This window comes from Labrus mixtus, chromosome 2 (genome assembly GCF_963584025.1).
Source record: "Labrus mixtus chromosome 2, fLabMix1.1, whole genome shotgun sequence".
Lineage (NCBI taxonomy): Eukaryota > Metazoa > Chordata > Actinopteri > Labriformes > Labridae > Labrus > Labrus mixtus.
The window spans coordinates 5,701,569-5,722,537 of NC_083613.1; the positions used below are offsets into that span (position 1 = coordinate 5,701,569).

The window sequence follows — 20,969 nt, forward strand, 5'->3', positions numbered from 1 at the left end:
TTGACCACTGGGCATGCAGTCAGTGTCCCCTGCATGTAAAAATGTGTAGACTACAGGTGGGGCTGCTGCCGTCACAGATACCACAGCTTTACACTGGAGGTAGACGCTAATTTTACAGATTTCAAAAATGTATTCCCGCTGTCAGCAGCACCTCATGTGATCGTTAATGCTGCGGCCACATATACAAACCGTTAACAAGAGCGCACGTTTGTTAGCAGCCACACCTGCAGCCTCACACGGTGAAATGTTGTTGTGAATGTTGTGAAATGTGAGTGATAAGCCAACCCAAGTGGGTGAGTTTTAGTTGAATTAGATGTTACACTCATGGGGGCTGGTCTTGTAGACTAAGCATAACTTTGAACATTGTTAGAAATGGTTGATGACATATAAGTAACACAATTTAGAATCATGGAGTGTCTTTGTAAACATTTATGAAGAAACACGGTGTTCCATCTGACCGCTCTCCAGAAGCAAGAATTTGTTTTCCTTATTTCAAATATTGTATCATTATTAATATGTTCTAACTGCAGCATGTGTAGAATAGTTAAACAGAAGTTGTTTATCACCTCAGCTTCTAACAAATGGTCATGCTAAACCCAACAAAATGCAGGTGTGTATGTGGGATTTAAGGTTTGGTCAATTATAGCCCTCTCATTGACATTGCAAACTAAAGACATGGGCAGAAAAAAAGCTAAGAATGAGGGCTCCCTGTAAAGCACCAGCCTCTTTCATGGTCCTTCAGGTCCTCTATAAACTGCACTGTGAGTGGATAAATGTCTGTGTGTACAGTACAAGACAAATTCCCCCCACTTACTGTAAATTGAAGGGGCCACTAATTGAGTGGGCTTTGAAAAAGCACCAGCAGAAATATTTTCATCGCATGATTGAATGGAAAAAGAACGCAAGAGGGAGAAGCAAAGAGGTGGGAGCAATAGAAGTGATGCTCTCAGGAGCACCCAAGGGCACTTACTGAAATAAAGTGAGCGCTCCTGAAGCCTCACAGGCTTGGCTCAGAGTGCGCCGACATATTACCCATATAAAGTCTATTTTTTTTTGTCAAGAGTCTGCCTACAGGAAGACTCTGACTCCTCTTGACAGTCTTTAACAGAGTATAACTTCAGAATAAAGGAAATAATGACTCACATGGGATTTGTGTGCTTCTATTGAGAGAGGGACTAGTTTGTTTATGGGCACATGAAGCCTGATGGCGAGTAAACCGACTTACTGGAGCGTGGCGGCGTCCGCCTGCCTGATTACTCCTAGGCACTTACCCAAAGGATCGCTTAGCCCACACCGTGGCTTCAGTTAGCTTTGTTGTTTCCGTATGACTTTTCCGTTTGGTTTTGGGGGGTTTATTGTAGCAGGATTTGTTAGGGAACAGGTCTGAAAGCGCTCAGATTAGACTCCGCTTGTGTTGCAATCGGATGTTCACAACCTGATTTGGAAGCTCACATTGTAATTGCAGCATTACACGGAATGAGGGTGTCTGAGACATTAGGTCCATGTGTGCCAAGTGTAGGGAGAGAGTAAGTGGAGGGAGAGAAGAGACACAGCTACAGTACTAGGAAAACTAGAATGAACACGTGATTGTATGCCTCCTAAGAATAAAGTTGGAGTTTAAATTTGTATGTTTTTCCTCATTAATCGACCGTGAGCTGTGGGAAAGACAAGGGATACTTTTGTATATTGAAACTCAAAACTTAAAAAGCAAAATGACAACACAAGAAGGCCTTCATTGAACAAGAGAGGTCACAACACAATCATTTAAAGGATGGACATAAAACCAGAGAATAAACATTTCTTCCTCTTTAAGGCTTTTTCACACCTGGACTCACATTTCAGTACAGGCTGCTCCTAAAATCTTCCTCAGTTGCCTGTTTACATATACACCTTACAGTGGGAGACTGTCGACTAAAGTTGAGGTGAAAAAATTGGACTTTTGCGTTCAAAAAATGCAGCTTACCCTGAACATGTTCTGAACGTTTTATGGGTGAAAATAGCATTAGCATTTCTCTTCAGATGATTTAATTGTCAGTAGAACATTCTTGCAACAGCTGAACAGATAAGAGGGAGGCGAGATCATCTGCTAACAGTGTCTGATGATGTCATTCTCTTGAATGGATGTATAAATAAACATTAACCAAATGTCAAAAAAAATTCCAACTGACATTTCTAATTTATATAGTTTAAGAGATTGGGAGGGATGTGATGTCACAGTGACCTTGACTTATTACAGTTGACCACCAACAAGTTCAAGTGGACTGATAGTCAAATTTGAAGATATTCTGCGGGTGTTTTTGAGATTCATATTCATAAGAAGAGAATGTTTGGGCAAAATAATAAAATAAATACGAATGTCATGTCAAAGGGAAGATGTAATTAATTGGTTTTTTTGCAAAAGTTTGTCATAAAAAGTGTATGAATGCCTGAAGTTTTTGAGGGCTAAGAGCTGCCTTGACCTCAGAGGACAGATTTTTAATATGTTCATACTTCAGTCATACAGAATGTCTGTGGTTCATTTTAATTCCAGGTGCCTTTTGACAGACAATGTTTGCAGCGAATAACATTCATTCAACTCAACCTTTACATACTCATTCACATCTTTGTGATTTATTTTCTACTTGAGAAGTAAAGAGTGAGCCTGGCAACCAGGAAAACTGTTAGTCAGTGCTCTGAACAACAAAAGAGGAATAGAATGCCAAAGCAATTTGGAGGTCAATTACTCCGAGAAACTTCTGAAAACTCTTCAAGCACAATAAAAAAAACCTCAGCTGTGTAATTTAAACTGTGTTTTGAAAGTTTACAAAAAGTCAACTGTTTTTGGCTAAAGAGTTGGTCAAAAAAACAGCCAACTCATTATCTATTTAGAAAAACCTCCCTCTTTTTAAGCATATCACATTAAAAATTGATTTGAACTGCCTTAGACCTCTAAAGACATAAACACACAAGTTTATTCAGACACATCAAAACAGTGCATACAACATTAAAATTGAAGAACATTTGCTGATTCACTTAGTTAATTTATATGATTTATACCAAAATCCTTTCATTATTCTTCAGGTCTATGAGGCAGTATTCAGGCAAAGCAATGTTCAGAGCTAAATGTTCAAAACGTAATGCTCAGAGCTAAACGTTGAGAGTCATATGATCTATCTATCTATGTAAATGTTATGAACTAAAATGTTAAGGGCTATTTGTTCAGAGCTAAATGTTCAGGTTTAAATGTGCAGAGCTAAAAATGAAGGTTACATTTTAGTGCTAAATGTTCAGCGCTAAATATTAAGGGCTAAATGTCCAGAGGTAAATGTTCAGAGCTGAATGTTCAGAGCTAAAGGTTCAAAGCTAAATGTTTAAAGCTAAATGTTCAGAGCTAAATATTCAGTGGTAAATATCCAGAGGTAAATGTTCAGAGCTAAAGGTTCAAAGCTAAATGTTTAAAGCTAAATCTTCAGAGCTAAATATCCATAGCTAAATGTTCAGAGCTAAATGCTAACATTGGCATTCCAACATTATATCCTGCAGATGCTATTGGTTTATTGTCTTAGTTAAGCATGTTAGCATGCTTACAACAAGCTTCATAGCACAAAAAAACAAAGAAGAACTGAGGTTCATGAGATTGTTAGTTCTGATCAATCATCAGTTTTGGCTTAATGATGGTGCAAGAAAAAAAGTTACACAGTCAGTGAAGTGAGAGAGAACAACACAAAAGGGAACATGTGCGTCCTGAATAAAATTCAAGGCAGTCCTTTGAAAAGTTGCTAAGAGATCGAACCATGTGTTGGTGGAAAGTTGTCCCCAGTTGTTAGAATCCATTCTCTGTGAACTGCTACTCTATTAAAATGTGTACCAAACTATCAGGTGGATACTGTATGTATGAAACCCAACGATGAGTGAAAACTAAAGCTGACGGCAAAAGAGAGACTTTTGGTGGATGACTAAAGTCATTATGATTCATACTCATTTGAAGAATAAATATCTATACCAGATGTAATGGGAATAATTTGCACACTTAAATCGTACACAAAACTATAAAATGAACCATCAAACAAAGAAGGATTCTTCCACTAGGAACAATGATATTTGGCAAAATCTGAACAAAACTCAGTCTTGACTAAACTTGTGAAAAAAACTGACAACCATTTGTCAAGTCATGCCACTAGCATGACAAAGCTATGGTGCAGAGCCAATTACAAATCATACATTTGAAACATAACAATGCTTTGTCCTTTTACAACTTCAACACAAACGTGTTAAAAAAATGGACAAACTATCAGATACTACTGCAGCAACCTTAAACCTTTCTCTGCTGCACAAATCTAGTCACTTGGCATATGTTTGTCCTAGATTGCAGCTTTTAATTTCTGTGATCTCTGATGAGCAGATTGTAAATGTGTTCACTGAACAGCCAGCCTACTACCCCATGAGCCGTCAACAGCCTTCAAATGTCTGATAAAGCAAACTTATAAAGCCTTGATGTGTGGAATACCACTGCATAAAGCAGACCTGACTGTGGTCAACCTAACGTTGGATTGGCAGTAAATTGGGCGTCGCCATGGCTACGAGAACGCACAAACAACCATATTCCCTCAACACCCCGAGAGGTAGTGCGAGACTGTCGACGAAGACAGCATATGTGAACGTCTTTCTCACAACGCTCCGAAGAACACCATGTGATCGACTCCTCATTAATTGGTGACAAAATCTCTTGATATATCTGACTTGTTCATCTGTGTGTGAAAAGCTGCAACATTACTGTTCTCTCTAAAATGATTTATTTTATAATTTACCTCATTCTGTTGGCTTTTATTTGGACGTGCTCGAGCAGGAAATGTCCAACGTTTTTGACCGCATCAAAGCTCAAGAGTAAACTTCTACGACTGATAGACAATATGTCAGTCTGAATACATCAGCGTGACGGAGCAAAGTACTCAATGTGTGACATTTCATAATGTAAATAATACGGTGGCGGTGCATGCTGTACATCCACCTGAGCAATATGCCACAGGCCCCACAGAGAGGCTGCTCTTTGCTTGTAACCTTTTACTCAGAATCTCAATTATAGTGCCAACAACTCAGCAGGTATTTGTTTTCTCACTTTTACTGTTTTGCAATAATTGTAAATGAAAAATTGGTTGGTAATAGCTGCCTTGTATTATTCTGCTGACATAAAATGTTAAAAGTAGCGGCATGAAAATGTTTCACTGGAGGCCACATTGTGCTTTTATTATTGTTGAACCATTCCAGTTGTGAATAATCAAAGAGCTAAGATGCACAAATAAATCTTACATTAAGGGACTTCTCATTTGTAGTATCCAAAAAGACAGCAATATATTTCAAAATCTGCCATGGATGCCAGCTAGAGATGCAGAGAATGAAGGACTCAAACAACAACAAGAAAAAAAACAGACAGCTCAATTTAATGCAGGGATTGTCTTGTCAGCAGTTTCATTTTTTCATCAGGCTAAAATGTGAGTATAATAAAAACTTTCTATGCAGTCTTGAACCAGTAGACAATGTATTTCTTTTTACATTCTTTGTATTATTTCTGAGATCTTGAAAAAATAAATATGGAACAAGAAACCCAAGCAAACAGCAAGCCTGACATTTTAAAGCCTGGTAACAAGCTAAGTGCTAAGCAGCATTAACTAACTCTTGATTTGATGATCAAAATTAAACCTGAAAACATCGGAAACATTCAGATAATCTTACGCGGACGCATACAATGCTTCTTTTTGTATTATTATGGAGTGGCAGATGGGATTGGGAAATATATGAATGAGGACCACCACAGACTGATTTGGTGAAAGTGCAATCACAGGGGTGCTAAGTCCCATTAAGCAAATGGTAAAAAAAAAAGAGCAGAAAATGTTTTCCATAGATGGGCAAAACCAAATATCAATACACTTAGTGTTGCTGTATTTTGTTCTACTCTATGGATTCTCGAGACACTACATGTACGTGTATGCACAAATTGTTAACATTAATTCAAAAATGGTAGGCATTAAAAAGGCAGAGACGTATAAACAAAAAAACATCTAAATTTTTGTCTTTGAATTCGATCCAGACATTCTTTGGACCAGTGTTTTACAGAGCAACGTGTGCACATTAAGGTTGCATTAGTAATTACACTTCAGTTCAGAAACATAAAACTACCCCCATTTCTTCCCATTTTTTTTTTTGGACTCATGGGAATACTGGGATTAGAAACAGTGGTTATTCCGGCCAAAAGTCTGACCAATTTTCAACATTTTTCAGATTTCTACCAAAACATGCCAAGAGGAAACTGCAACCAAAGGAAATAGAAAATGTATGTTAATGACACAAACTGGTTAATGGGAAAGCATAATGGGATATATCACAATGGCTTAAGACTGAGGCATGGTGACACATACTGCCATTTTCTCCTATATTCAGGACAGTCCATTGAACTGTTGTGTGTTCTTTACCCATAATACATTTGTTCTCCTGTTTTGCTGATAAAAGCTTGTATGACTCCTGTGGCCAATGTTTCGTGAGTCATAATTAGAAGCTACAACCCAATCTGACATACAAGCTCCCAGTCATGCAGGCTGGTTAAGAGACACGCTTTGTAAATGCCTTAAAGGTTAAACATTAAGAGCAGCAAAGCCCTTATCTGCATCCCTTTCACTTTAGCTCCATGGCATTTTGATGACTCATCTGTTTATTTATACAGCAGCTCAGATTGTAAAGACAGAGGATGCCTGTTCCTGCTCATAGCAACAACTCTACATTTTTAATGCAGGATCTTCTATTCTTGCACGCCTTGAGTAACTCGTGTGGATCAACTGAAAGAATAGGGGCAAATAGTTTCATCGCTGAACAAGTATTCAGATCACAGAAAATCAAACGGTGCTGCTAAATAGTAATGACTGTTTTGTTTAGAGGGTGCACACAAATTGACAGAGGCAGAGACTTTCAAAATAACAATGAAAAATGGAAGAAAAAGGGGTGGGCATTATCCAGATTTTTGTTTCCCCTGCCTCTCCTGTAAGGTCACATTGTCATGAACTACACTACTTTGTCAAGCCCACAGAATCACCGGAGGCACAGGATGGAATTTCAGTGCAGGGCATGGGCGCTGGTGATACATGTTTGACTGTAATTGGTTTTGTTACAGACATGGCTAAGTGGTGTGGGTGTAACACAGCTGTACGCTTGTGCGAAGTCAGGACATTGACTTGAGACAAATTCTCCATTTTTTTTTTCTTCTCCTGGATACCAGATTTTCTTAGAAAAAAAAATGACATTGTTACATGTAATGCCTTCAATATCCGGTCTACACCAATTAAAATTTACGAAAGAAGGAGGAGGAACAGAAGGTTGAGATATCAGCCCTCGCAGCAAATGAATACACTCGCACTACTGTCTTTCAGTACTTCTTTGCTTAATCTGCCTGAAGTCTTTCGTCTTTCAATTTTAATTAAAGTTTAAAGCAATAATCTGAAATTGCATTGAGGCTTCGGTTATCACTCGGGATCCGACATAAAGCATGTTTGCCCAGGTTCTGATTCATGCTTGAATTGAACAAAAGGCAAAGCTCCTCTGTTTCTCCTACAACCTGTATGTGTCGTCTCTGAATGGACAAAATGCTGCATTAGAGGCAGCTGGTAAAACAAAGTAATAAAATGTGCTGCACCATGGGTGTCAGTGCTCAGAGTGACACATCCAGCAGCACTGCCAGCTGCAGCGTGTAGAGGTACACAACACATAACGCTCCAATGAGACAGGTTGCACAGGGACTCACATAAAAGTGGATGTCTTATAATAATAGGGCATCATGGCATTCTTTGACATCACTGTTAGAACTCTAGCTTTACTCGTCTTTGTTCAGTGTTGGGGTTTAATACACAGTGTAATAGACATTCAAATAAATTCCAGGGTTTGTGAGACGGCCTTTGAAAGATGAGAGATGAACTTGCAAAGGACACATTCGGTCACTTATAAATGATGCTAAATATCAACAGTGAGGAAATGCTCACTGTCTGTGCTTTGCAGAACAATTATAACGACAACCTTGAGCGATCAGGTGCAGGGCTGCGTCATTTGAAAATGAGTCATTTTGAGCCAAAAAATGACAACTGAGTTTCAGTCCTGATACTGAATACTTATAATAAGAGCTGGAACACATAGTCGGTTGGGGGATGTATCAGAAAATTTATTATACAAATAGTCAAATAAGCGATGGTTTTTAGTTTTTCCTCAATAGAATGCACAACAGTGTCTTTGCTCTTTAAACTCTCAAATGACTGGCTTTCCTTGTCTCAGTTTGAACTGAATATCTTTGGTTTTCAAGGATATCAGATGGACAAAAAAGTACATACAAATGTCCCTGAGTTATTAAGAGCGTCTTTTTACTACTTTTGGAAAAACTTGACCAAAAAATGGCTCCATTCATTAAAATGAATTAATGTAAAATACCTAAAATTTTCCGCAGAAAAGATATTTCAAATGTAGCATCATATTTGTCACCCCATTCGTTCCCATATGTAACCAAGTTGATATTGGAATCCTGCCAATATCAAACTTTAGGTCAATTCTGTCAATATCAAGATGTTACAGGTGGGTCACACACAATAAAAAAAGAAAGAAAGAAAGAAACAGGTGCATGGAGACCACTGCTGGATGTCTGATTTGGTGCGTCAACAAACAACTGAACATACAATTACATACTCTGAAGTTCAGAGACTGTAAATTCCCATTCCTCTCCACTAAGGAACTCTGTCAATGTCATGACAAACAAGCAAGAAGCTACAAGAAGAGATGCAGCTCTTAAGTTTGCAGGTGCATTCAGGCCTGTGGCTCGAGGAAGCCTCGCTTCAGAAGAGGGAAGGAGGAGGCCTGAAAATTGCTTAACCTCTCCCACAACCTCCAGCTCCACTTGAAAATCCTGCCCTCTGGTCAGAGATGCTCCCTGCTCAACATGAGCAGCTTTAACCCGACATCAATTCAGCTGCTCAGCCTGAAGAAGCTCCGGGGATAAGATCCCCCCCCCCCCCCCCCCACCTCAACTGCCCCTTCTCTCTTCCCCTCCTCGAGGTCACTTTCTCCTTCTACAACTTAAATAAAAGGTCTGAACCGATCGAAAAGGAAAGTGTTTTTTGGCCTTAGATCAGAATACAATGTCCTCATATCAAATGATTGAATTACAAACCAGACCTTTTTTATGGAGCATGGAAATTCATTTCCAGATGAATCAACAATCTTTGTTGTTTAAAATGCAGATGTGAGAAGATGTTAAGAGAAATTCACATGCCTGCATCATTTCATAACTTAGGTGACAGTTTATCCCACAGAAGAGTGTTTCTCTCACCTCTCACACTGTAACCCTCTCTCTCTCTCTCTCTGTCACTCTCTCCCCTCACACACATCGGCTACACAAACACATGCACTGCATCTCAAAGGGCGCATCACACTGAGATCTGGTTTCTCTCTTGAGGGTGCTGTTGTGCCCACCTGATGGACAACATGAGCGCACATGCCTCCTCTGTGGGTTCGTTCATATGCCCAGTGAGGCTTCAAGTCAAAAAATGTTTAGATAAATGACTTACACTGCTGTTTTGGCCGGACCAGTGCACCATAGCCTGGTTGTGAGATGAATCCCCGGTTAAGGCGAACATTGAGCTGTTAAGTTTGAGCTCATCCAGTCTCGCACTGGCGGCTCTCCGCTCCTCTCCGCTCCAGCGCATTTCAGATCGCGTCACTCTGCGTCCGGCCGCGGAGCTCGTGCCCTCTCCCGGGTCTTGACTCTTGGCTGAATCTGGGGATCTGACTCTACCACCATCACTATTTCTTCTGGCACGCTTTCTGCTCCTGCTCGCAGAGACCAAAAGTGCATCACCGCCTTTCTGCTGACCGTTCATTTTGTCATCAGAAACTTTCGTCTTTGCAAACTCGCCAACAACAATCTCGCCTTCTGAGCTCAGGTAGTGTGTATTATTCCGTTTCAGTCTCGGCTCCGCGTATTCCGCCCGGTCTGGAGCGCATTCAGCGGACCCAGATGCGCAACGGAGACGCTGACTTTCGGCACCTGCAGCCGCGGATCTCCCTGCCCCGTCTCCGCGCACCAAAACTTCTCTCTTTAATCCTGTTGCGGGTTCATTCGTGTCGAATTTCAGAAGTAATTCCTGTGCACGCCACTTATTTCCAGGCTGGCATGACTTACAAGTTATCTCAGCTTCGGTGGCATGGTAGAAGCAGCAGAGTGTCATCAAAAGCAAAAACCAAAGCGCTAAACTGTGCCACTTTGGGGGAAATCTGACCTCCCTCTCCATCTCCGGTGGCAGAGTAGTTCTGCTGGGGGATGCAAATGGTCCCTCTTCCTCACACTCGTCTCGGGGAATTGAATTCGCGCTCGGAGGAGGAAGCGGAGGAACTGCTGCGCAAGTTGTGGCGTTGCCCAAATGCAGTGTTGTAAAAAGTGCAGCTGAGTCTAAGTGGTCCAAGTTGAAGGATTTGATCAGACGAAGCCCCGCGCGCATGGGGGAGGAGCTGAGAGTGAGAGATGGATAATGTTCTGTCTTTCTCCATATTTGTTATTTTCCACCATATGGTCTTCTATAATTAAAGCCGTCAGTAATACAGTCATTTTTTTGTTCTGCTTCTCGTTTATTTCCCCTCACGGCCACATTCTCTAAGAAGCTATTAATGGTGTGTTTTTCCTTTTTTCTAATCTTCTTCCCCCCCTGATGCAGATTTTATCACCAGCCTCCCTCCAGGAAAGTCAATCGCTTAATTTAGTAGATGAAACTGAATTATTTTACCAATGATGAACCTGGATCCATTCAACCCTTTCAGGTCTCAATAGGTTTTTTTTTTTTTTTTTTACGGTAATTGGAAAATATGAATATGTTTCCAATTAAGTGCAGTGTCAGGGATGGTAGCTTCCATGACTTATTAAAGAGCAATAAAGAATTTAAAAGCCTACACAGAACATGAGTTTTTTTCTGCACAACACTTCTCCATCTGCATGTGTTTTGCAACTGATCCTGCGTTTCTACTGCTTTTCATCACCAGATCAGCTGAGGGCAAGTTGAAATATGTTGTCTGGACTGAGTCATGAATATTTGAATGCTTTGCAAAAAAAACGAGACATCATGTTTAACTGTAATATTTCTGTACCCAACGAGCAGTATCTAAGGCGACAGGGCCGCTCTAAACAACAAGACGGGATGTTCATCTCTCCGATAGCGGCCCTGCAGCTCTTCATGTCTAATGACTGGAGGTTATGGTGATTGCTGATGAACACTCAGTAGCACAAAGGGACACACAAATGGTCACAGACTACTCCAACAGCTGTCTGCTTTTGACTTCACGGCAAAGGAGGCTGCCATAAGAGGGGGGGGGGGGGGGGGGGGGGCAGATTGGTGCCTTGAGAGGTGAATCATTCCACCGCTAGGAAGAATATCTATAGGCCACATTAAATGAAAGATTAAAGAGTGAAGGATTAAAGCATTAAACTGTCAAACATAATGTCAAAACTTGTTGGCCATCCCAACACATGTTGCTTTATGTGCTCTGAACAAGAAGATGAATTGCTTTTAAGGCCATCATAACCTTTCTTTGGTGATCAGAGCTCAATACTGCTCACATTATTAATTCACCCATCCTCTGACATTATAGTCATAACTATTTATTGAGGGTAAATGCACATTATCTTACCTTTTAGTCTTAGTACCATCAAGATGGTTATGTTATTGTACGCATGGTTTTATTTGCACTTATCAGGAGCACACTTTAAAACAACCTAACTCGACCAAACAGAATTAAAAAAAAGGTAAAACAACCAATATGAAAACACAATACATCATAGACATGACAGTCAAATCTGTTGGTGGTAATAATCTCTCCGTCTTGAAAGGAGGTCTAAACAGAAGAGAGGGGTCTTCAACAGCAGTTGAAAGCATTATAAAGTGGGGGCAAGTCTTATTTGAAAACGCTAAGCTGTTCCACAGGTTAGGGGGAAGCTTCTGCAAAGGCTTGATTACCCTGTTGGCTTTTAAGCCTATATAGTTTAAGGCACATCCAGGAGCAGCTGATTGGTTGAGCTCAGAGCTCTGGCTTGTGTATGGACAAGGAGAAGTTCAGCTTGGTAAGGCGGGGCCAAGTGATGGGGCATCACAATGCTAAGGACACTACAGTCTGTTTCGCTCCAAGTGGGACGGACCATCGTGCTATATTGATAAGAATAATCTATAACTTAATAAATCAAGTTAAAAGAATGCTACATTTATGTCAGATTTACAAACACTCCGACTTCTTTTGGACCAAGTTGGTGCTCCCTGCTGGCTATCAGAATGAATGCAGGTTTTATGCTATGCCCTTCCTTTCATTGGCTTCCCCATTAAAGCCAATGAGGCAAATGTTATATACTGCCTTTGGTCAGTACTGCACATATTGGCACTATCCAGGGTCCTGATCCTGTGCTAATGCTTGCACATGGGAGCCAATAGGGAGGATTGACTACAATGTCAAGGTATTGTCTTTACCTGCATGGTCAACCTTTACCTTTGGAACTATATAGCCACAATATTAATACAAATGCTTGCTATTTACATGCATGGAGTCATTTCCAATCACAGACTTGCATTCAGTATTTTACCAGGAATAATAATCTTCCTTCAACCATCAACCTCAACAAATGTTATTTAATAAAACAGCAGAATATTATCTCTCATCTGGAGTTGTGTTTGTGTTGACCTGATCATTGTCAAGTCAAATAATTTATAAAATACATCACTCAGTATGTGAAAACTCTCTATCTATCTATATATTTACAGTATTGAGAGAAACCTTATTGTTTTTGTCATGTCATTGTTTTTAATGGTTGGTGTATGGTTAAGAAAAAACATTAACAATTCTCCATGGTTTAAATGAAGCAGTATGTGATTAGAGATGATAGTGAGTCTGCTACTTCTTTCTAACACAAAGCTCTTAGCAGTGCAAAGGGACCCGTATGCCTGATAAGAGTCCACTTAATAATTGGCTTCTCTGGGCCAACATGAGCTCTGTGATGTTTCACCTGCTGTGTTTCAGGTACAAACAGGAACCTCGAAAGTCTCTGCACGGTTATGGAGGGAGATAAAAATGTTTTTGTTTTTCATTTATGTGAATGAAACAGTGCCTTATATTACACTCTTAAAGTGGAGTCTGATTACAAACTCCCTTTTTTTGAGGGGGGAGCGATCCTCCCCAGCCTTGTCCTACCAGAGACGTTAAAGATGATAAGTGTCACCTCTCCTCGTGGCACACGGCATTAAGCAGACATATTGTGTCGGATTAATGGTGCTGCAATGGACAGGGCCACATGGCTCTCAGACACTTATCAACCCGTTCTTGCTGTGTTTGTGTGTGCATGTGTGTGTGTGTGTGTGTGTGTGTGTGTGTGTGTGTGTGTGTGTGTGTGTGTGTGTGTGTGTGTGTGTGTGTGTGAGTCTCCTTTTGTAACACACCACATCATCTCCTGTCCCTGCCTGGACTCACCATCCATTTAGAGAGAATCAATGTCCTGCCAATAGCAGAAATTGATTTTTTGAGGATGTTGCAGAAGGCACTATGCGGGCCTGAGTTGTCTGATTTGTATGTAAGTCCTCAGTCTATGAATCCACAACAAGGTGGTAAGCTTCGGAAATCACAGGGGGACGTTTATGCATGCAACGAGAATATGCCCTGCGGCTTCCCTGAAAGGTAACACATAGTAAAGGGAGTAGGATTGAGAGGTTTTTTTTTCAGATATAGGGCCGTGTTTCACAGCTGGTACTTCACATACATATTCATACTTGCAAGTATAGAGGTCTTCATGGGTCTAAAGGCAATCCCTTATCTAACCATTTTCACTGTCTGGATATGAAAATTCAAAAGTTGATTTAATGCGACGCTGCGGGTTCCAGGTTAAAACAGACTGAGGGAAAGAATCAGACTCAGTGTCATTGTTGTCATTTAGAAAAAGGAGGTATTAATATGCACATCACGTAGGTGCAGGGCAGTGCAAAAACAGCAAAACTGAGGAAGAAGATAGGCCCCCACTCTTGCTCAAATGCCTGGTGATAACCTGAAGAACACCTCTGGTCGAAACGTTGTGATCATTAAAACCTTTTTTTTGTGGCATTTGAGAGTGCGGGTGTGCGGGCCTATCTTCTTCCTCAGTTCTGTTGTCGTTCGCTTGTCTGATTGAGCAGCAGTCTGGATAATGACAATGGGGCCAATTGTGAGTTTAACCCTTGACCTGGGTTTATTTTTATGAACATGACAAACAAAGCAGTAGACTAGCTTCTTAAAATGCTCCTAAAGTTTTTAATGTTGGATTCAATAACTGCTCGTATCTGTCTTTCTGTCTTTAATTGAGGTGTAGGTGTTCATGACAGAGCTGGGTCTTTAGCTTTTTCTTAAAAGTGCAAAGGGACTCTGCAGATCGAATGGAGTTTGGTAGTTCAATCGCTTTACGATGCTATAATGAGAATATTTGCCTTTATATCAGTGTTATGTGTAGTTGGACAGAACAACAATATAAACAAAAGTGAGGAGAACGACATACTGGAGCAATGGAAACATAATGCAGCAGTTTAATTTAATACACAGAAATCGTAGCGGTTGCGTGCACACAGTTTATGAGCTGTGCATCAGTCACAGGATATGAACTTCACAATGGCTCAAGGTGAATTCTCCTGATCATATCCTGCTGTGTTGTCACATCAGCTTATTTGGACTTGCTGCAGAAAAAAATACGTGGGGCGTTCACACATGGACAGATGAGGAGTTTTTACACAATCAGTCTGTAAATGTCCAATTGTTTTGTACACGCAATGAGAAACAGAGCTAGGACTCATGGTAATAGAATAGTTAGGTCTGTTCTTGGGGTCATAGTGTGAGGTTTGTTGCCTCTCGGCATAATATGGTTGGACTTTTATTTTGAAGAGTCTTTTATTTTGACGTTTGTCTGTAGATAACATGTCACTTCCTTGTTAGCTGGTTTGGAGGAAGCCTGTTGAATGAGACCACATGCAGTCCATACTGTAGACACCACAGAGGCAATATCGTGAGTAAATTGATAAATATTTCATATACTTGCACTTGTAAGATAAAGTTAAAAACATAATTTACATTTAAAGGTATTTATTTGATGAACGATTTATTCACATGTATTTACACTGTGAAAAAGCAACATGTGGTCATCAAAAAGGTTAAAATATTGTATTTTGTGTGTTACAGTTTTCACTCTGTCTTTGTATGAAGATGTTATGAGAGTAAAGCTAACTACGACTCGAGTCATCTTTTTGCAAGGAAGAGTTTAGCTGGTTGGTTAACTGCAGCTTCTACGCTGTAGGGAAGACAACATATGAGGTTAGACCTCTACTTTAATTAAATACATTAAATGACCCTCCAAATCCGTACTGCTTGTTTGACATTCTTTTTAAAGCCCTTCATATTATTTTACTCTTTCGATCGAACAATCAAACTGACTTTTTACGACATAGTCCCCCTTTCCTCCTCAGCCCAGTAAAAGCTTTAGAGCATTAATACAAACAGGAGCTGGACTCAGTGGAACAAACAACCGTGTTCTTTCTTTTCCCAAGCAAAAAACATTCCTGTTTCAAACAAGAGGGACGAACACAGAGGAAGCACAATAAATGCAGGAGCAAAAGCCGGTGTTTTAAAGGTTCTTGGTGAACGAGTCAGAGTTGAAAAGAGGAAGTCAAAATAAAGGAGACAAAAGCCTGAAAGACAAGGAGAGGAGGGAGGGGGGGATTAAGTAAATGGCTCATTTCGATTCCTTGTGTTTGGACTTGAGTGGAAAGTTACCCCAGATAAATAAGTTTCCTAGTAACATATACTTTATTGGTATTCACCCACATGCAGAGAGCAGGCGTGGGGTCAGGAGCAATCAGTTTGACGTGGGCTCATAGAAACGAGTTCAACATCTGAGTTCAGCATCTTTCATTTTCCAACACTTTTGGCATGTTTGTGTCTCAGCCTGCCGTTAATTGCAAACTGTCCACCCATAACAATATGAGTTTGTAAGATGAGAAAAAAAAGGAGGGCTCCCCTTTCAATTCACGGATTAAATTTAAAATAGTGTCCCGAATTGACTTGACGTGACATCTCAAACAGAAGCCTTCAGGATGTACAGTACAGACACAATCAATCTTCTGTTACTGAGGAACATGTTAAACACTGATTCAAAACATTTCAAATGAGTGATTCTCTGAGTCGCTGCAGGGGTCATGGCAAGTGCACGGGCTGCAAGTTGAGCTGACAGCAGCTTAGAAGCTCTACTTGGGTTTAGGTTGAGTTTTTTTGTGTTTTTTGAAGACATTTTTGCCTTTAATGGATAGGACTGCTGAAGAGAGACAGGAAATGTTTGGAGGAGAGAGTGTGGGATGACATGCAGCAAAGGGCAGAGGTCAGATTCGCACCCACGGCTGCTATAGCCTCAGTACAACATATCTGCTATAGGCTACCCAGCACCCCTTTTCTTTTTTATAATGTGTTATCAGCAAACGTCTCCTTTTCTTAAAGAAAGAGCTGACCCTGTGTTGTTAACAGTAAAAATACCAACACAATGTCAGATAAAAAAAAAACCAATGCTATCATCTGATGTGTTCTGGTTAGGGGGGCTATACACCAAAGTCACGTCGTCTTGTTCCACTATTCATTTTGTCTTATTTAGAGAAGACAGCAGCTTCCTTTATCAGCAGTCTGCACTCCATGCAGGCATAAATATACAGAACAACTGGCTGTTTGCGCTTTCTGTCGTGTGATAGGCTGTTTTATCTCCACAGATAGGCTAATACTGTCCAAAGTTTGTCATTGCTTTAGATATAAACGTAGGTGTCTTCCTACTAAAATCATTTTATTGACCAAAGCCTTGTGTACTCAAGAAGTTTTACAACTAACATTTATTATAAATACTTGCTAAAATACAAATGTTTTTGTTTTTTCTATCTCATCAAACAGTGTTGGTGTCCATTTCAACCAAATAATTTAATATCTTTAACCACATAAAGATGATTTTGCAGCATAAAAACATGTCACTAGTGTCTAAATGTTTCTCACCAAGCCTTTGCTCAAAAGTTTGTTTCATTGTGGTTTATTCATAATGGCTCTCCATTTGAACATTTAACTACAGTTGTGTGTTTTCTGACTCGCCCACAGAGCCTGAGCATGTTGCAAACAGACACTTGTGTGGTCCTCGTGTTTTGGATCGAGGGCCGCTTATCGAGGTGCCATGTTCGACAAGTTGGGAGTGAGATAAGTGATAACATTCACACAGAGATGAGTGCCCTGTCTCTCTACAGAGATAACTCACTAGCAAAGAGTGGCTCTAATACTCCTCTCCCATTGGACTTTATGTTAGAGCAGTTAATGCCCCACTGCTCGCTTTCCAATGGCACTTTGGGGGGCCATGTCTTAATCTTTACTGCACTCTCCTTAATTTACTTAATGCATATATAAAAGCCACAAATTGCTGCTTTCTATTTAGTAATTATCCTTATAGGCCAATGAAGACATCATTGAGGCTTTTAGGAACTTTAATTGTGAGTGAACAACAGAGGAAGGAGGGATTTGTCTCTCTATTGATTGCAGCACACAGTGACTTCATTCATACAGTTTAGGACATGCACATATTTCACACACAAAAGCAGCTCTCAACAGTATCACTCAGCGTTCCTCTGTGATGTGTTCTGCTTTTTCTGCCAATGACCCCTCCCCCTTTCAACATCCTGCTGGGTAAAAATGGAAAAAAAAACAAAAAACGACTCTTCCATAAAGTGTTTGTGATTGGACACATAATCAGACGTGCTTCTGATATTTAGAGCAGAAATGGAATACAGCTGCTGTTTATGCACTATTCAGCCAGAGATAAGTCATTAGCTTCTATTCATCGGGCTGGCTTTTTCTATTCATTTCCTCTTGAAGAATAAAGGCAGAGCAGTGGGGTCACTTTTTTTTTTTTTTGGGGTGGGGGGGCTGTCACTGCGGTTTCCTGCTGACATCTTGAGCACTTGTATTAACATGAGCCATGAGAGGGGGTAAAAGTTTGGGAAAGGCAGGTAAAGAAGGAGAACCATATCCACATTTGAAGGGGCCAAATGAGAGACTGCTTTTAAAAGCTTTCCTACCAGGGCTAAAATATTAATAGTTGCTGCTCAGGAACATTACCACCAGTATCCTCGGAGTGGGGCCACGATAATTATTAATGCGTCTCTTTTTCAGACCACCGTGCAGGATGTTCAAAGTTCCTGCAACCCTCAGAGGGAAAGCAAAAAGCTTGGCGTTGCCTTTCATCAGCAGTCAGTAGACTAGAAATGAACAATATCTTACTATTCTCTCGTTGCACTTGGAGCTCATCTTGACAATTTGTTTACCTCAGTGGTTGTGCTCGAGATGACTTATTCATGAAAATGTGGAAACCCTTTTATTAAAACGGAGTGATCAGACTATTTTTCTACTCATTGATGCTTCAGGAACGATGCAGCCAGTCTCTATGTAGCAGACAGACATTTTTTGGAGTCAGCACAATAGGTTTTCACAAAATAAAAAGGCAATGCTCCAGTATCCATAAACTTTCAAAAAAAACTTCAGAAACAAAAGGCTTTTGATTTTTTGCTGAGTGTAGATACAACATTTTGAACATGTGTTGTAGTTCCTGTAGTGAGACTACGTATTGTCTGCTGAACAAGAGCCACCGTGGCAAAAGAAATGCAGTTTAAAAGATGAGACACTGAAAACCTGAGATTCTCCAGAGCCATTTTGTTTAAAAGCTGCTCCAAGTTTTATAAATCAAAGCTACACAGAATGACTATTTCTAATGTGTAGTTGTTGTGCGTAGTGACAAAACCACAGATGAGTAACACCCAACTCTGCAGTCACACTAACCTGGAAGATAACATTGACCATCTTTCATCTTTTTGATTTTGATACATGATGGTTTCGGTTTTTTTTTTTTTTTTTTTCCACAGCACTACTCAATTAACTCTTCATGATCTCATCATGCAATTCTCAGGCCGCAGCAGATGCTTTAAGTATAGTCCCCTAAATGCAAACATCAAACAGAACTAGTTAGCAATAAACTGGTGAATGCAATGGATTTGTTTCTCCAAAAGAGAATTGGCCTCCAAGTGTTGATCAAGAAGTAAAAGTAGGATTAAATATTTAACCTAAATCGTTGCACGGCCATACGCTTATTATGTAACTTCCTCTTCTACAAGAGTATAAACTCTTGTTAGTTGCCATGTTCCTCATAGGATCTTATAGTTTATGATATTTAATATTGTTCTGTATTTGTATTTTTTTTATACTATAAAGGTACACATCATCTAAAGTTTGCAACATTAGCTTAAATCAACTGCCATAAGGCCAAGTTAGACTGTGCTTATAGTAACGATATTTTTCATGCTGGGATTCCAAAAGGGTGCTCATGTCTCCCTTTCAACTAGTTCTTCTGATTGGCCAGTTTTCCAAAAGCAGTGGGGCTGTATGCTACATGTGAGCCCAGCAAAAGTCTGCAGGAAGTGTGCCAGGCTTATAGAGCCAATACGATTAAAATGGCCAAACAGTGTTATTACAACTACAAGACCTTCACGAGGAGCTTCAGGCCAAAAAAACAAAACAAATTTGGTTAATTGTAAAAGAATATGACTGTAAATCAGCAGATAATGAAGAAGTGTGGAAGACGTGAAATTCAGTAACAGTTTTTTTTTCCACAATGCTCAAGAGCCACAAGTGTTGGTTAGCAGGGTTACAGAAAAAGCTTGTGTGCTTCAGAGATTACCTGGAATATCCTGGTAATTCATCCAAGCTTCTCTGGCTTCACGCGGCACTGAGCAGCTTTAATGAGAATGAACAGTGCCCAACATCCAATGCTGTATACAATCCTTTCCCTGCAGTTTTTGCAAACCTGTGTGAACAATGTTAAAAAACTTTAGAGAGATGTGTTTCCTAGCTGAGTTTTAGATCAAATTCTGAGATGGACAGTTGGATTAACCAATCCCTGCCATCATAGACGGACTGTATGTAGAGATCTATGAAGAGGTCACTCAGGGCAAAGGTCGATCGAGGGAAACATAGGAAACCTGTTATTAAGAGAAGTCTGACACCTGACACCTTTCTGATGTATTACTTTCATAAACTTTTACCTCAGTGTTTCAGACCCTGGCCATGTTTAATGAGCCTCTGATATAACCACATGACAACAAATGTGAGAAAAGAAAAAAATATCCTGTAGGTGTAGATTTTGAGCTTTATATTTCCTCAATTTTCATAGGAGATAGTGATTGTACATCATCTTGCTGTACCACAAAACTTTACATTCTTCTCCTGCAGAACAATTTTCATTAGAACACATTTTTCAAACGCACAGTCCACTACACTTACCAGATAACTGATTCATTAGTTCCTAAGGTGGAAATTGCAAACCACCGGCTAACATGCACCTCCATGCAAATAAGTATATTTGTGATTGACCTCACATCTGAGTAGAGGCACCAGCCTAAGAGGATAATTATGAGAGGAGCCGTGCTAATGATGTCTTTAAGTTTCAGTGCCCTTCGCCAGACAGTCAACTTTGACCCGAGGAATAAGTTTGCAATGGCATGATTGTGAGAAGTTTAATTAAGCTGTAATTTCAGGCAGAGACTGTAGAATGATTGCAAGACGGTGGGTGGTCTTTGAGTTGTGTCTGAGCATGCCTAATAAGCAGTTTGTTTCACTTCTCACCAGCTATTAGTATCTGTTCCCTGATGCGAGATGATACTGAAAAGAGAGATTGAAAACAGAAATCTGTTAAAAATGTATGTCCCCCACAGAGTTCAGAAAGAAATAATGAAGAAAGTCCTGTTTTGCCTATATTTAATTAGTAATAGAAAATGCTTTAGAATGGACTGTCGGATAGGAAAATGTCAAATATCCAGAATATCCACATATGGATTGGAAAGCAGAAGACTGGATGTTTG

At 40.0% G+C, this 20,969-nt stretch overlaps 1 protein-coding gene across 5 annotated transcripts in view; it reads right to left on the reverse strand.

The window, feature by feature from the left end:
* Nucleotides 1-10,442, reverse strand: part of LOC132982121 (VPS10 domain-containing receptor SorCS1) — a 164,414-nt gene extending 153,972 nt beyond the window's left edge. For all 5 annotated transcript variants that reach the window (XR_009674675.1, XR_009674677.1, XR_009674678.1 and 2 more), the window contains exon 1: nt 9,570-10,442. Coding sequence is in view for 2 of the 5 variants with exons in the window: in XM_061048418.1 (XP_060904401.1) it covers nt 9,570-10,292 (723 nt within the window). In the remaining 3 variants the exon portion in view is untranslated. The remainder of the gene's footprint in view (nt 1-9,569) is intronic.
* Between the last annotated feature and the right edge of the window lie 10,527 nt (nt 10,443-20,969).